At 35.4% G+C, this 18444-nt stretch overlaps 1 protein-coding gene across 31 annotated transcripts in view; it reads right to left on the reverse strand.

Moving 5' to 3' along the window:
- Positions 1-18444, reverse strand: part of RIMS2 (regulating synaptic membrane exocytosis 2) — a 586269-nt gene that overhangs the window by 400295 nt on the left and 167530 nt on the right. For all 31 annotated transcript variants that reach the window (XM_032858499.1, XM_032858498.1, XM_032858497.1 and 28 more), the window contains one exon: positions 13277-13587. In XM_032858499.1, the coding sequence (XP_032714390.1) occupies positions 13277-13587 (311 nt within the window). The remainder of the gene's footprint in view (positions 1-13276; positions 13588-18444) is intronic.

An 18444-nucleotide genomic window follows, 5' to 3' on the forward strand; every position in this document is an offset into this window, starting at 1 on the left:
CAGTGGGGAGCCTGCTTCTCCTTCTGCCTGTCACTCCCCCTGCTCATGCATGCTCTCTCTCCTGCTCTCTCTGACAAATAAATGGTTAAAACCTTTAAAAAATTTTTTTCGATGAAACCAGCAATTTAAAAATGTCATAAACAATATATCTTAAAAGTTCTCTTCACAAGAAGAAAATATATTATGTGAGGTAAAGGATGTTAATGAAACTTATTTTGATACTCTTTTTACAATACCCACATACATAAAACCATTATATTGTACACAAACTAATCCCATGTTACATGTCAGTTATATCTCAATAAAACTGGAAAAAATTTTTAAAGATAAAAAATTTTAATATGGCAATTATGCACATAATTCTCTTTTAATTTGGTTATTGGGAAATAATTTACATTCAGTAAAAAATACACAAGTCTTTTTGTTGTTCTTCATTTTTTTCCTTATATTTATTTAAATTTTTGTTCATTCACATATAGTGTGAGATTGGCTTCAGGTAAAAGGTACACAAATCTTAAGTGTTACACTTCAATAGCTATTGACGAATATATAGAACTCATAACCCACATCTCTGTCAAGAACACAACATTTCTCTCACACCAGAAAGTTCCCACAAGGAAAGCACTGATGTGATTTCTTCCACTACACATTTGTTTTGTCTCTTCTTCAACTTCATATATATGAAGCTATAGAATATGTTACTCTTTTACGTCTGGCTTCTTTTACTCGGCACAATAGTTTTGAGACTTATCCATGTTTCAGTGCATGTAAATAGTTCCCTCATTTTATTTGAATATACCACAATTTGTTTATTCATTTTCCTGATTGATGGACATATGGGAAGTTTCCATTTCCAAACTACTAAGAATAAAGCTGCTATAAACATTATTACAGAAGTATTTTTATAGACATACGATTTCATTTTTTCTTAGGTTAATACCCAGAAGTTGACTTACTGGGTCACAGGCTAAGTGTATATTTAGTTGTTTTTTTAAAGACTTATTTATTTACTGTGGGGGCGGGGAGTGGGAGTAGAGAGGGGAAGAGAGAAAATCTTAAGCAGACTCCCTCCTGAGCACAAAGTCCAATGCAGGGCTCAATCTCATGACCCTGAGATCATGACCTGAGCCAAAACCAAGAGTCGGAGGCTAAACCAACTGAGCCACCCAGGTACCCCAATGTGTATTTAGTTTTATAAGAAACTGTCAAAGATTTTTCCAAAACACCCATACCATTTCCCATGTTTCACACTCTCACTAGAAAGAAATAGGGGTCCAATTTGCTCTAAGTCCTCACAAATATTATGTGATATCAGCTTTTTGTTGTTCTAAACTGTAGCCTTCCTAGTGAGTGAATCACACTATCTCACTGCAGTCTTGATTTCCATCTCACAAATGACTAAAAACACCAGACATTTTTTCTTCTGTTTATTAGCCATTCATATATTTTCTTTTGTGAAGAGTTTATTCCAATTTTTTAAATTTGGAGGCTATTTTTATCATTTAAATGTAAATGTTCATTATATTCCTTTTTAAGCTACATGTATTGCAAATATTTTGTCTTGAAATTTCTTGAAATACAAATTGATTACACATTTTACTAACAATGTCTTCTGATGAGCAGAAGTTCTTATTTTGATGAAGCCTGACTTGTCATTTTTTTCCATGATTAGTGTTTTCTAGATATCTAAGAAAACACTGCCTGGGGACACCTGGGTAGCTCAGTTGGTTAAGCGACTGCCTTCAGCTCAGGTCATGACCCTGAAGTCCAGGGATCAAGTTCCGCATCAGGCTCCCTGCTCTGCAGGGAGTCTGCTTCTCCCTCTGACCCTCCCACTTCTCATGCTCTTTCTCTCTCTCTCAAATACATAAATAAAATCTTTAAAAAAAAAAAAAAAAACACTGCCTACCCTAAAGTCATGAAGATATTCTCCTCTAGTTCCTCCCAAAAGCTTTATAGTTTTAGCCTAAACAAACATCACAATAATTTTCCCCTATATTTTCTCTAGGAGTTTTATACTTCTAGGTTTACATTTAGATTATGATCCATTTTCACTTATGGTTATATGGTAAAAAAGTAAGCTTCAAACTCCTTTTTTTTTTTAGTGGGTATTCAGTTGTTCCAGTACCATTTGCTCAAAAAGACTATCCTTTCTTTACCAATTTGCCTTTGTATGTCAAAATCAGTTGTCAAATAGACACTGGGGAGGGTACGTGCTATGGTGAGTGCTATGAGATGTGTAAGCCTGATGATTCACAGACCTGTACCCCTGAAGGAAATAATACATCATATATTAATAAAAACAATTAGTTGTCAATGTATGTGTGGGTCTCTGTATGGGCTCTCCATTCCATTTCATTGATCTATTTGTGTTTATTTAAGTCAACCCTGCACTATTTTAATTTCTGTAGGTTCATCATGTCTTTAAATCACTGAGTGTTAGGCTTCTATCTTCATTCTTTTTCAAAGCTGTTTTGGCTATTCCAAACACTTCTATATGAATTTTAGAATCTATTTGTATATATAGATTCAATTAGTGAGAAATGACATCTTAAAAATATTTAGTTTTTAATCCATGAACACAGTATATCTCGTCATTTATTCAGAACTTTTACTTCTTTCATCAGCATTTGTTTTCAGCATACAGATCCCATGCATATTTCATCAGATTTATATCTAAGTACTTCAATCAGTTGGTGTTAGTGAAAATGTATTTCATGGGGCGCCTGGGTGGCTCAGTGGGTTAAAACCTCTGCCTTTGGCTCAGGTCATGATCTCAGGGTCCTAGGATCAAGCCCCGCATCCAGCTCTCCACTTGGTGAGGAGCCTGCTTCCTCCTCTCTCTCTGCCTGCCTCTCTGCCTATTTGTGATCTCTCTCTCTCTCTGTCAAATTAAAAAAAAAAAAAAGAAAGAAAGAAAATGTATTTCATATTTTTAAGCTCTTATAAATCATAATATCTTAAATTTCATTTTTAAGTTGTCCTTTGTTGGTATTTAAAAATACAAATGGTTATCTGATACTGACTTTATATCCTGCCACCCTGCTAAACTCACTTATCAGTTCTGATAGCATTATTACAGACTCCTCTGATTTTTCTTATAAAGGCAATCATGTTCTCTGTAAGCTAAAATGTTTCTTTCTTTTCAATCTGGATGGCTTTTATTTATTTATTTTAGTCTTATTTCACTGACTAGAAACTCTACTACAGTGTTGGTTAGACGTGTAAAAATGGGCCTCCTTGTTTTGTTATTGATTTAAGAGGAAAGTACTGATTTTTCAAAGTAGATGTGGTATCAGCTGCAGAATCACCATAAATACATTTGATTGGGTTAAAGAAGTTCTTTTCTAGTCCTAGTTTGCTGGGAGTTTTTATTAAAAATTGATGTTGGAGTTTGTCAAATGATTTTTCTGTATCCATTAAAATAATACAGTTTCTATTTTGTTAAAATGGTGAATTACCATGATCCTCAAATGTTTAACTACACTCCTGAGATAAACCACATTTGGTCATGATGTATTAGCCTTCTAAGATTTTGATGGATTCAATTTGCTAAATTTTGTTCCGAAATTTTGCATTTCTATTTATGAGGGATGTTCATCTGTAGTTTGGTTTTGGTTTTGGTATCAATTTAATGTTAGCTAAGAGGAGTTGAGAAATATTCCCTCCTCTTTAATTTTCAGCAGGAGTTTATGTAGAAATGGCATGATTTCCTTAAAAGAGTGTTAGAATTTACCAGTGATGCCATCAGGTCCATAGTTTTTATTTGTGGGAAGGGTTTTGTTTGTTTCTATTTTCTTAAGACTTTATTTATTTATTTATTTGAGAGAGAGAGAGAGAGAGCGCACAAGTAGGCAGAGCAGCAGGCAGAGGGAAAGGGAGAAGCAGACTCCCCACTGAGCAGGGAGCCCAAAGTGGGATTCAATCCCAGGACCCTGGGATCATCACCTGAGCCGAAGGCAGCCGCTTAACTGACAGCCACCCAGGAGACCCTGTGGGAAGATTTTTAACCACAAATACAATTTCTTTAGTACATAAGGTTATTTAAGCTACCCATTTCTTGGGTGAGCTTTGGTGATTTGTGTCTTTCAAGGAATTTGTCCAGTTCACCTAATTTGTCTATTTTGTAGGAAGAACAAAGTTTTTTGAAGTATTTCCTTTTTGGCATGTTAATAACACTGAAATACATGATGATATCATCTCTCTTGTTCATGATACAGGAAATTTCTATCTTCTCTTTCTTCTCCCAATTAGTCTGTCTAGAGGTTTAGCGACATATTGATTTTCTCAAAGAATCAGCTTTTGGCTTCATGTTTCTATTTTCTCTTTCACTGATATCTGCTCTCATTTTTATTGTTTTCTTTATTCTGCTTACTTGGGTTTAATTTACTTTTCTAAGTTTCTTAAGGTAGATGCTGAGATCAAAGCTTTGAGATCTTTCCTATTTTCTAATATAGGTGCCTAGTGCTATAAATTTTGCCCTGAGTACTGCTTTAGGGGCAGGCTACAAATTTTGTGCTGTGTTTTCATTTTAATTCAGTTAAAAATGTTTTCTATGCTCTCTTTTGAAATCTTCTTCAATCGTTAGGTTATTTAAAAGTACATTATTTAGCTCCCAAATATTGGAAGACTTTTTTCATAGCTTTTTCTATTACTGATTTCTAATTTATTTCCATTGTGATCAGCGAACAGATTTTTTATTACTTGGATTCCTTTCAATTTAATGAGCCTTGTTTAATGTCTAGAATATCTATCTTGGTAACAGTTCTATGAATCCCTAATAAGACTGAATATTCTGCCATTGGTTAGTGGACTGTTCTATAAACATCAGCTAGGCCAGGTTGTTTGATACTATTGTCAAGATTACTCTATCTTTGCTGATTTTCTGCCTACTTGTTCTATTCGTTATTAAGACAAGAGTATTGAAATCTCCAACAACAACTGTGGATTTGTCCAATCTCTCCTTACAGTTTTATCAGTTTTTGCATCATATATTTTGAAGGTCTGTTAATATAGACATAAACATTTAAAATGTTTATGCTCTCTTGATTAAATGACCTTTTTCATTATGAAACAACATTCTTCATTCCTGGTAATACTGTTTACTCTGATATCTACTTTGGTCTTAGTATAACCAGTCCAGCTTTCTTTCTGGCTCTATAAGTAGTTTTAGCATGGTATAACTTTTCCATTCATTTACTTTTCACTATATTTGTCTGTATTTAAAATGTGTTTAACTGATGGTTACCAGTGGAGGAGAGGGGTGTGGTTAAATAGGTGATGGGGATTAAGGAGGGCACTTGTGATGAGCACTGGGTATCGTATGTAAGTGATAAATCACAAAATTCTATACCTGAAACTAATATTATACTGTATGTTAAATAACTGGATTTTAAATATAAATTTGGAGAAAGAGAAAACATTCAACCACTATTTCTTCCAATTTTTCTTAGTGCTCTTCATGCTCTCCTCTCCTCAAGGACCACCCAATTACACATATACCAAATACTTGATATGATCCCATGGATAATGATGTTCTTTTAGTTTTTAAACTATTTATTCATTTTTATCCTGTATTTCATTTTGCATCATTTCTGTTTGTCTTCAAGTCACTAATCCTTTCTTCCTCAGTACCTAATCTTCCATTATCCCCATCAAGTATATTTTTCATTTCAGATATTATAATTCTCATCTTTACAAGCTTAATATGGGTTTTATTTTTCCATATTACTTAACTCTACTTTTTTAAATTGTATGGGATACAATTATAATAACAATATTAAAGTTCTTGCCTGCTAATTCTAATATCTCTATCACTTCTGGATTGATGTCCAGTGTCTGGTTAGTTTCCCATTATTGATTGTGTTTCCCTGCCATTTTGTACTTGGTTACCTTTGACTGGATATCAAACACTGTGAATTTTGTGGGGTACTGAATATTTTTGTATTTCTATAAACATTCCTGAACTTCTGGGAGGCAATAAAATTACTTGCAAACAGCCTGAAAGGCCAGATCTTGCTTTTATGATTGGCTATTGTGTCCCACAGCAGTGCTCATGTTAGCATTAATTATCCCCCACTGTTGAGATAAAATTTTCTGAACTACTCTACCCAATATTCCAGGAATCTTGAGGTTTTCTAGTCTGGCTACTGGGAATAAACATTATTCTTGGTCCTATGTGAATGCAGGACAGTGTTCTCTAATCATTTTGGATGATCCTCTCTGGCCCAAAATAGTTTCTTCACACATGTGCCATCGTTAGTCCACTGAATACACCAAAAGAACCCTCTTCAGATCTCCGGGGTATCTTTCTGTTCATCTCTCTCCTCTCTGGTACTCTGTCTAGCAAACTATGGCTGCCTTGGTCTCCCCAAGCCCTCAGAACTGTCTCCTCAACACAGGAAGACATCTGGGCTCTGCCTGTACTCTTCTCCCTGTGCAACAGCCTATAAACTCTCTCAAAGCAGCATGCTAGGGCAATCATGGGGTTCACTTTATTTTCCATCTCTCAGGTATTACTCTCTCCTTTATTGCCTAATGTCCAACTTCTAAAAAAACAGTTTCAAATATATTATCTATTTTTTCAGATATCTCAGACTGAAGGGTAAATCAAAAACCCTACTGTTCTATCTATACTGGAAGCAAAAATCTTAAGCATATATTTTAACTATTACTTTTACTTTAAAATAATCAAATGGTGCACAGCAAAGAAAAATTGATGAAACTAAAAGGCAACTTACGGAGTGGGAGAAGATGTTTGCAAGTGACATACGGATAAAGGGTTGGTATCCAAAATATGTGAAGAACTTATAAAACCCCACACCCAAAAAAATGAATACTCCAATTAAAAAATAGGCAGAAAACATGAACGGATATTTTCCCAAAGGAAACATATAAATGGTCAACAGACCTGAAGCAATGCTCAACATCATATCATCAGGGAAACACAAATCGAAACTATAATGAGATATCACCTCACACCAATCAGAATGGCTAAAGTCAACAACACAAGAAACAATAGGTTTTGGCAGTGAAATGGAGAAAGGGGAACCCTCTTACACTGTTGGTAGGAATGCAAACTGGTGCACCCACTCTGGAAAACAGTATGGAGGTTCCTGAAAAAGCTAAAAATAGAACTATCCTATGATGCAGCAATACCACCACTAGGTATTACAACAAAGAACAAAAAAAATGCTCTTCAAAGGGATACATGCACCCCAATGTTTATAGCAGCATTATCTATAATAGCCAAATTATGGAAAGAGCCCAAGTGTCCATCAACTGAAGAATGCATAAGGAAGATACAGTACACACACACACACACACACACACACACACACACACAGAGTGGAATATTACTCAGCCATAAAAAAGAATGAAATCTTACCCATCTGCAACAAAGTGGTTGGAGCTAGAGAGTATTATGCTAAGAGAAGTAAGTTAGAGAAAGACAACTATATAATTTCACTCATATGGGAATTTAAGAAACAAAACAAATGAGCAAAGGGGAAATGAGAGAGAGAAAAAGAGAGTGAAAGGCAAACCAATAAACAGACTCTTAACTACAGAGAACAAACTGATGCTTACCAGAGGGGCGGTGGGTGGGTGGATGAGTAAATAAGTGATGGGGATTAAGGAGGGTGCTGGCTGTGATGAGCACCAGATGTTGTAGGGAATCACTATATGGTACACCTGAAACTAATAATACACTGTATGTTAACTAGTTGAAATTTGAATCAAACTTTTTAATTAATTATCTAATCAAACATCATGAAAGTATTTGGTAGGTTATAAGTATCCTACAATAAGGAGATTATGGTGATTACCAAACTACTAAATTTTCCTTATACTTAATTTGCCTTAAAACTTTACATTTTGACCCAAGGTAATCACCTTACATTTTTATTACTCTCTTGTCATCACTTACAGCTGGTAGCACACTCACCATCTAACAGAATGCACCGAAATGTAACTGAGTCATGATATTTTTTGTTTTCCACTCTCAATTAAAATCCCAGAAAAAAAAATGATAATAAGGTGTCTCAGTACTTCCATTAAGTGTCATTATTTAAGAAGTAAAATGTAGAAAAAAATACTTAAGAATCTGGGACGCCTATGAAATATTATTTGTGGTTACGTTTCTTAAAATGCTTCATAGTCCATTAGAAGCAGTTAACTCTGTTACTTTTTCCTATTATTAATTTTTGTTTTATAATAGAATAAATAAGTAGGGAAAATAGAGAAATACTACATGGTAATATATAAAGATTAAATATTACATGATACTATAATTACAAGATCAGAGTCAAAATATCCTTATTGGAGATTTAGTCTAATATGTCAGATACATTCAGTTGTATGTATGAATCATGGTAAAATTATTTGACGCATTTAGTAACAGATAATATCTAACTGAAATTTGATAAATGTCCGTTGAATAAATAGATTATAACAATGAGTTATTACAACATGGAAGAAAACCCTCTATTAATTTAACATAAGACTACCAGTTATAAGAAAGAAAAAAATAATGGAAGAGAATACTTTAAGTTTATAGCATGGCAGAGACCTTAAAATACAACAAAGCAAAGAATTTTACAACTGGAAGTCTTTTTGAGATCTTGCAGACTTCCCATTTATTTCAGAGATAAGAAAATGGAGACACAAAAGACACACATCTACAAAAGTAAAGAGAAGAGCAAGAACTATGCCTTCTGATTTCCAGTTTTCATGCCTTCCACCAAACAAATTAGCACTAACACTTCTTACTTTTAAATTTCTCCCAATGTCCTAGGAAGTGCTAAATAAATGCTAAAATTATATGTAAAAGAAAAAAATTAACTGTTTCCTAAATTTTAACTATCAATTTTCCACTATGAATAAAGCATCCAACTTTTAAATAATTTCAGTGTATAAAATGTCACCTAAATGTTGTAAGACAAATTTATTTTAGTTTTTATTTAATTTTATTTTCTTAACAAAAACTTAGTTTTTATTTTTTTAGAAGATTTTATTTATTTGACACCTAGAGAGACCACAAGCAGGGGAGCAGCAGAGGGAGAAGCCAGCTCCCTGCTGAGCAGGGATTCCGACGTGGGGCTGGATCCCAGGACTGTGGGATCATGACCTGAGCTGAAGGCAGATGCTTAACAGACTGAGCCACTCAGGCATTCTGGAAATTTAGTTTTTTTAATGATTATTTTACCCACCCTCCTCTAGATCCCACCATAGATTCCTTACCACAGTGGTTCACAATCCTCTCCAACCCAAGGCCTCTTTGTAAAACAAATATTCTGTAACATCCCCTTTACCACTCTGAAAATGAATCCAGGTATATATATATATATATATATATATATAAAAGATATTCCTTACTGTATAATAATGGGGAAATAAGTAATTTATAAAAAATAAAACATATTTAAATAAGTAAATGCTCAGCCACGCTGTCATAATAAAGGAGGTAGGAGCTTGAAGCTCCATGGATGTAGTCAATCCACCACCAGGTAGCTGGTTTCCACCTTTGTCCTCCATCCAACAAGTATGTCAGAACCATATATTCAAATGAACCATTACGTCGCTTCTAGGAACGTGTTCGCTGAGTAATGTGCCCCCTAATGGTAGAGCTACAGAGGACAACTGCCACTGAGCTACTGAATGCCACTGGTGTTTCTCTCCCTGATATCCTCTCAGATCCCCTACTGCCTCACTACTAACCTGCACTAGAAGTAATGGCATCCCTCAGAAGCTTGTGAAAATACAGATTATCCAGTCCTACCTCAGAACTACTGAATTCAAATCTAATTTTTAATGAAATCCCCACATTATATGTATGTAAATGAAAGGCTGAGAAGCCACTGGGCCTCCCTGAGGGACATAACAAAGGGTAAGCAAAGTGCACATAATTTTTTTTAAATGGTGATTTCAAAACCTATTCTGAAATAAAAAACATATTTGAAAACTTCTAACAATATTTTGCATCTAAATCGATGAAAAACATTTGCCATATTCACGAATATACTAAGTAAATATTCATTAACTCAAAGCCAGGATCTAGGGCCAATTGATAGTCATTCACTCAATGAACACGAAGGGTTCATGTGTAAAGCACTGTGCTAAAACCTAGGAGGGAAGAAAGAAGTCATAAAACAGGTCAAAGTTACTGTACTTGAAGATTAAAACTCCTTAAAAGAAGACAATGTAACATACTTTTGTATCTGTCAAACACAATTCTAAGATCTATGGAGTTGTAAATTAATTGAACCAAAGCTTCTCTTTTTGAGGCTACCAGTTCCTGAATGATACTGACAAAACAAATTACAAATAATAATTTAAACTGAAATTATATTCCTTATCAGTAGCAGCATTTCACTGTCCAGCTCAAACTGCTAGAAGAATCATTCTGGTAAGAAAAGAGAGAGATGTGGAGAGAAAAAGAAAGAGATAGACAGGGACCCAGAGGAAAAAAGGAAGGGAAGAGGGCCTGGGAGAGAGGGAAAGCAGGACAAAAAAAAACAGGCCTAAAACAGATGTCCATCCACAGATGACTGAATAAAGAAGATAAAGAAGATGTGGTATAGCTACAATAAAACAAGCTTAACTGAAATGATTTAAACAGTAACAAAAGATAATGGGCAAAAAAAGCAGACATACCAACAGAACAAGAGAGCTAACTACTCTCTCAGGTAGGAATTGGCTAACATTTCCCGAACAGTCAGAGAGCAAATATTTTAGGCTGTTAAGAACCATATAGTCCCTTATAAACTACTCAGCCCTGGAGCTGGAGCTGAAAAGAGCCAAAGACACTAAGTAAATGAATAGGTATGGCCGTGTTCCAGGAAATCTTCATTTACAAAAATTAATTAATTAAGTAATTAATTAATTAATTTTAAAAAATGTGGCAAGCCAGATTTAGCCCAGGGACATAGTCTGCTGATGCCATGGTCTAGGGGAAAGAATCCGGTGGGTTCATAGAGGAACATATAGCAAATTGTTATAGAATCTACATCTAAAAATAATAAAACAAATGCTCTTTTTTGCTTATGATAAGGAAAACTGAATTATTCTTGAAGAGAAAGTATTTTTCAAATAAAAGCTTTTACAACTTATAACCAATCCCATTTTCTAGGCATAACTACTAAATCCAATGTTAAATTCTAACTTCTTCCCTGACTAGAGTAATTCCTGTACACAAAAGGAGATACTTACTTGTTTGACTTATATGAGATTGGGAGAAGAAGGATATACTTACCGGATGCTTTGAGTCATTAAGATACACAATTATTAGTAATGGCAGCCAAAGCCACCAGGCAAAAGAGAAGAAGGGGGGGAAAAAAAAAAGTACTATATCTTGCTTCCCCACAATGGATCAGATTCTATTGTTCATCCAGGCTAATACTTTGTCAACAGAAGAAGAGTTGAAAGATAATATTGAAAGAGATATATTTGTTCTCATCACCGCCTTCTTCAAAGATTAGAGAAATGATTCCAGCTTCCTCACAAAGATGAATTAATCATTCATAAACTTGTTGGATTTATTTTTCACATCTACAAATTCCTCATGAAATGCATTCCACAACTTCATAATCTATTACGTGATCCAGTATTTCAGTATTTCCTTTTATTCTTCCTAAACTATCTTTCTAAACTCCAAAGGAAACTATCTCATGCAACTATCTAGTTTTTGCAGAATGCATCTATGTCCCCATTATCCATTTTACTTAGTCATTCATTCTTTCATTGAAAATCCTACCTCCGCTGGTAATCATCTATTTTTTCATCCAAATTCAGATACCGCAACCATTGTTGTTGCCATTTTACAGGCTTTGTTGATTTCTTAAGTCCTTGTGTAGCAGACACTGCCACTGTTCCAACTCACATGGCCTCATCATTTCACCAGTCCCTACACAGCACTGTCTTCTTACCATATTTGTAATACTCTACCTGAGTGCTTTCTCTGGCCAGAAGAACACGCTTGGCCAGTGAGTTCCAAAGAGTTAACACCCTCTAGAACAACCCTAAACCAGTAACAAAGAAGAGAGAGGGATAAATACCCAAATCTCCTTGCCCATCAGGTAGGATAAGGCCGAGGCCATTCTACCCTGACTCCCAGGTGTCTAAGTAAAATTGAGACACGTTGGCTATAAGAAATAACCTGTTCTTGAATGTGCCTAGGATTGTGTTTTTTCTCTTAACTAGGCCATTGCTTGCTCCCCTACAGGTCATGCCTGGGATTGCCTTCCAAATATTTGCTTAAGGTGGACCTCAATTGAAGATGGTCCTCTAAAATTAAAATTTTGGGGTTCCTGAGATTTTACACTGAGACATGTTCATAGTATTTCAGCCGTGAAACCACCATTGTTTTACCCAAAGACAGAATTACATTGTTTCACTTTTGCTAGTTTTCAAAAGAACTAGCAAAGCTCTCATAAGACACAGCAATTCATCGGGATGACATTTGAGGCACTATATAAAGTGACTTCCAATTATCTTACCTGTGACAAAGGAGTGCTCAGAACCCACCATTCTATGAGTATAATTTTAGATTTGATTTTCCACAAATGCATGATTTTGTACTTATTCACATAGAAATTTATTGGCCACTTCTGGGTGACAGAAATAGTATAAACCAGATTTTTTTTTTAATTTGCAATTCAAATAGGAATATGGTATAGAAAAATAATCTTCCCATGAAAATGTTTCATTCTCCCCTTCCAAAGGTAGGAAATATAGGAGCATAAATACTATTTATAAAAGTCCAACATTTTGAACATGAAGAAGCCCATAGAATTGATCCCAAGAAGTAATAACAGAGTTGGCCCACAAACACAGCAAATTCATGAAATCCTTTCGTCTGGATCTACCTGCTTGGAAAACTACCTCATCCTTCAGCCCGAGGTGGACATCAGTAACATTCCCCATTCTCCTACCCCCCACTCTAGCTAGTTCCTTCAATGCAACCTCTCTAAAATGTCTTAAAACTATCTCTTCTTCATTCCCATTACTCTTACCCCAGTCTGTCTATCCTATGCCAACAGCCTTCTATATAAATCCTCTGTTTGATTTCTTTATCCTGGAAAATCAGAATAAACCTAAGATTGTTCAAACTTCTAGAAGCTCAAGTCCTGAACATCACTTCCCGCATTTATATAAAACACACAGACATTCACATTACATTTCGACAACTCGTTGCCTCAACATTTCATGTATTTTTATTTCTGTTTGGAATGAAGGTTATAAAAATAATGTTTACCTAAAGATTAAACAAAATGTTTACCTGTCTGAGGCTATGTCACTGGTAATTTGGTGCTTCTCTCCTGACCCATTTTTAATAGAATCCTGTCTTGTGAGCCCATGAGAGCGACTTTTCTCCACTGCAGGTACAGATAAGTCACCTGAGGGTCCTTGGAACTGGGCCTGCTCATGCACTTTTGCTTTCTTCTCCTGAGGTGCCTCCTCATTCCGCAGTCCTCGGAGAACCTTATGATCGGGTTGCTGTGATGTGTTAGATCCACTATTATAAAACCATGCTCCTGATTTAGTGAGGATTTCTTGTTGTTTTCGGCACAAATTACATACCCACATAACCTGCACACAAATACACAGGGAAGAAAAATTAGTGGTTCCAAAAGTTAAACACAAGTCAAAAGAGAAGACAGTTCAAACCAACAATAAAAAATCAATGGTTATCCTTCCTGAAATTAAAATATAATCCAGATTAACTGCTACCATTAATTATATCACATATCTTTTCATTTTGTCAGCACAATTACAATGAAACAGGCAATGTTAACTAACAGCAGAAATACCAAACGAGAGTCCCAAATTACTGGTTGTTTACATGTATTCTTTAATTGCTTTTTATTTAAATTAGGGGTATGATGTAATATAGGGAAAATGGATTTTGAGGCTAGAGAGACTTGGGTTTAAATACTAACTCCAATATTAGAAACTGTAACCTTGAACAAGGTGCTGAACCTTTATATCTATTAAGGTTTCCTTAGTGATAAAATAAGGAAATAGGGATGATATTAGTATAAAAGTATAGATATAGATAAAAGTATTATCATACTTTTTTCTATATTGTTTTGAGAATTAAAGATTGGAAATAATTTATATAAAATGTCTGGCTCAATGCTTATTAGATATTAGACTTCTAGTAGATTACCTACTAATATTATGTTAATCTTCTATCACCAAATAATTATAAGCTTCTTGAAGGGGTATTTATTCCTTTTAAGTAGCTCTTAATGGCTAAAATAAAGCTAGGAACATTTTTGATCTTCAACATAAACCTATTAGTTGCTCATAATTTGTAGAAGGATACTTGTTTTTTTTTTACATTTTGTGATTTAAAAAATTTACCACTTTAACCGTTTTTAAGTGCACAGTTCAAAAGTATATTCACAGAGCAGTGAAACACATCTTCAAAACTTGTTCATCTTGCAGAGCTCAAAATCTATACTCATTAAATAGAAAATCCCCTTTCTCCCTCCCCACCGCCACATAACAACCATCCTACACTTGATTTTTTAGTAGATATGTTTTTCAGACTCCAGGAATCTAAGAATATCTTAACTACTATCTTTGTGACCAGAAAACCTTCACTTTCTTCTAAGAAATCTTTTTCAATGTATCAGGAAAAATAAAATTATCTATTCATGAAATAAAAGGTGAGTTCATGTTTCAAGTGAGGGTTTTCTGACGTTTATGTCAAATACTGAAACTTAAGTCAAATACTGAAACAGCTCTCAATATTGTCAACACTTCCTCATAGTTTAAATAAGTTATAACAATAATAAATAGATAACCACAGTAAAAGGAAGATTTATTATGGTATTTTCAACTGATGCAAAATTTTTTTTAAAAAATGCCATTTAAAATTTTTGCTTTATTGTCCTCATTCTCATTCATATTGTTTGTATAATTCATATCATACAACACTGTTAATATTATGTTACTTTGTTATCTCTTTGAACTGTATATACATTTCTTCCCCACCCCACTAAATTCAAAGCTCACTGGGGACAGGATTTACACAGTCTATTTGCATAAAGAAATGCTATCCATCACAGGATAGTAAGACCTTCTAAATGCTTACTAACTTGAATAATTTTGAAATCCTTTCTGGGGAAAGATGATAAGATACTGGATATTATTACACTAAGATTTATGTTTCACTGATTTCCAAAAGAATTACTGAGCAATAATGTCAACATATGTGCCTTATATTATTTTTATAAGTAAATAAGAAAGCATTTTTGATATGAAAATACCAAAATCTCACCAAAAAAACAAACAAACAAACAAACAAAAAATACGTCAGGGTACAAATTTCTTTTGGTTTGAATACTCTGAAATAGCTAGTTCTCTCAAAAATGAAGTTTCAACCAAAATCTTCAGCCTTTTGATGCCATCTTGTGACAAATGTTGGTATTGCAGATCTCTCTTAAATGTGAAAAGTAAACTAAATATAGAGCCACAAAATAATGTTAAAATAAATCTGAATTTCAACTTTTCTGTCTTATTTTAAGCAGATTACTATTCATACTATAGTGATAATATAAGCTATATGATTTCACGATATGACTTCACCTAGAATAAGTCAGAGTACTGAGAATAATACCCTTTGTGCCTGGTAACTAACAATAAAACAGAAGTGAGTTTGTGAGACAGACAAGTATCCAGTCACAGTCATTTGCAGAAACAACCTATTGCTGTTTCATTATTTGTCACAAGGTAAGCAAGTTCCTATCCCTGGGACAATGGATCCCTACCACCTGGGAACTTGTTTGAAGTGCAAATTCTCAGGTCCCATTCCAGAACTACCGAATCAGAAATTCTGGGGCAGAACCCAAAAATCTGGGATTTTTTTTGGCCACATGCTATAGGTGATTCTGATGCCAGATAAAGTTAGAGAACCCCTGGCTGAAGCAGAGATTCCCAGCTGGATATGAGGGATGACTTACATGTGTGTTCCTCAGTGAGTGCAGAAGGCCACGCGTAGCCTCACCGATTTACCTCAACATGAACTATTCATCATACAAACGGTAATAGTAACATTTCTGTGTAAGCCAAAATGAGAACAAGACTTGGAAGAACTCATCTGTTCCTCATCTGTTCACACCCAGGGGATATTAATAGGAGATAAATGAGTATAAGGCTTGAAGGATGCTGTTCGATTCCTATTAAAGACTCTCTCCGTATTAATTCTCTCCCCATGCTCTCTGGGATACCCACAATGGCGGCTACTTTTCTGACTAGACGCTCTGTTCCGTCCTCAACTTCCGGTTCTTACTTCCGGTTCTTAGTATCCTCATATCCCAACCCCCAATTCACTCTCCTTTCCTTCTTCTACTACCTCCTCCCACTCATGGATTCCTAGTTTGTTAATCTTTAAACCTCAGTTAACAAATCCACTCACTTGAAGTAGTAAAGAGACTGACGCTTTTACTCAAAGTCCTCCAAACAGAGCAACTTAACCTCTCAACTGAGGGTACTGAGCTCCATCTCACACACACATGCACATGAGTCCGTAGGAGATGACTTTTAACTGCTTAGGAAATTATTAATGTCTACCAGAGGTAAGGTGTGTGTCCATGAAATGAAATTAAACTGATATGGGAACAAAATCACAGGGCTTCTGTTAATGAAACCCTTTAACCAATTAAGTTAATCAGCAAGTGTACCATATGATGAAAGCTGTTTTAGTAAAAGTCGAGCAGAGAAAGACAATTATCATATGGTTTCACTTATTTGTGGAACATAAGGAATAGCATGGAGGACGTTAGGGGAAGGAAGGGAAAAATGAAGGGGGAGAAATCGGAGTGGAAGATGAACCATGGGAGACTAAGGACTCGGGGAAACAAACCGAGGGTTTTAGAGGGGAGAGGGGTGGGTGGGGGGATGGGTGAGCCTGGTGATGGGTGTTAAGGAGGGCACGGATTGCAAGGAGCGCTGGGTGTTATACGCAAACAATGAATCATGAAACCCTACATCAAAAACTAATGATGTACTGTATGGGGACTAACATAGCACAATAAAAAAAATATCTTAGTAACATATATGCCTGTGAACAGCCATGGTTAGGGCCTATTAGTTTTGCTGATCTTCATGAATATGAAAAACACCGAGGCCCTGAGAATACAAAGACATACAGGATTCAAAATTCTAAGGTATTATTACCTCCATTTCTAAATATGCCGTATTTTTCAAAAAGTAATATAACAGTATTAAGAGACAGAATACTCTCTAACGACCCAAATTTGCCGCTTCTTATCATACGTTTCATTCTATAAACATCCTTGGTGGGTTTGAAAAGAAGAGGAAAAAAACTAAGGAAAATAGAACTATTTCTTTAAAATTATATAAATAATAAATGCAACAGCTACGCTAAACAGCCAAAGAAAAGAAAAACAAAATTATGTCCAGTGCATACAGTAATTTGAAAGAATTTAAAGGTCTGCAAAACTAATTTTCATCTCAAGAGGGATAATAAGTAGAGTAATTCAGAGAAGCAAAGGATCGCTGGTTAGACCATAGACCAAGCTCGTAAGATGCAGCTAACGCCGTACACATAAAAGAATTTACTGGATTCCACTTCTAATCATTGCCAGCCTGCTTATAAATGCGTGTATTAGCGAATATAATTAGAGAATATAAATTGATCAGCTTAATCTGTCATATGACTAGAAAACTGAAAGATCCTGGCTATTAAATTAATTTCCTTTTTCCTGTAGGATGCTGCATTTCTCAACCTCCCTTATACTTAGGGATGCCCACGGTCATGTGACTATGTCCTGGCTATTTGACTGTAAGTGCAATGATGTGCGCTATTCCCCCAACCATTAAAAAACTCTCATATATGCAGTGTCTAGGTGGCTCAGTCAGTTAAGTGTCTGCCTTTGCTCAGGTCATGATCTCAGGGTCCTGGGATCGAGCCCTGCACTGGGCTCCCCATTCAGTGAGGAGACTGCTTCTCCCTCTCCCTCTGCCTGCTGCTCCACCTACTTGTGCCCTCTCTCTCTCTCTCTCTGTCAAATAAATAAATAAAATCTTAAAAACAAACAAACAAACAAAAAACCCTCTCATATACTACTGTCATGCCCTTCACTCGAGACTTAGGAGATAACAAAAAAAAGGAGCCCAGCAACCTGAATGAGCCCTTGGAAGTGAACCGTCTGCTGATCAGCCGTACCAACGCAGACTTGAAGTAAATAAGAAACAAACTTCAATAACACTGAGCTACCGACCCGTTTTGAGTTTATCCTTCACAGCTGATAGAATTCCCTTAGCTAATTGAGACTCCTTTTAAACTGCATGTTCTTGAATGCATATCACCAGCACAATCTTCGTATGTGAAGAACAATGCATTCCTAAACTTGCACAGGAAAGCTCTTCAGAGTAGTTCAGAGTAGTTCCGGAGCTTTCACCGAGTCCTAAGAA

This window comes from Lontra canadensis, unplaced genomic scaffold (assembly GCF_010015895.1).
Source record: "Lontra canadensis isolate GAN:19392208 unplaced genomic scaffold, GSC_riverotter_1.0 scaffold15, whole genome shotgun sequence".
In the NCBI taxonomy this organism is placed as follows: Eukaryota; Metazoa; Chordata; class Mammalia; order Carnivora; family Mustelidae; genus Lontra; species Lontra canadensis.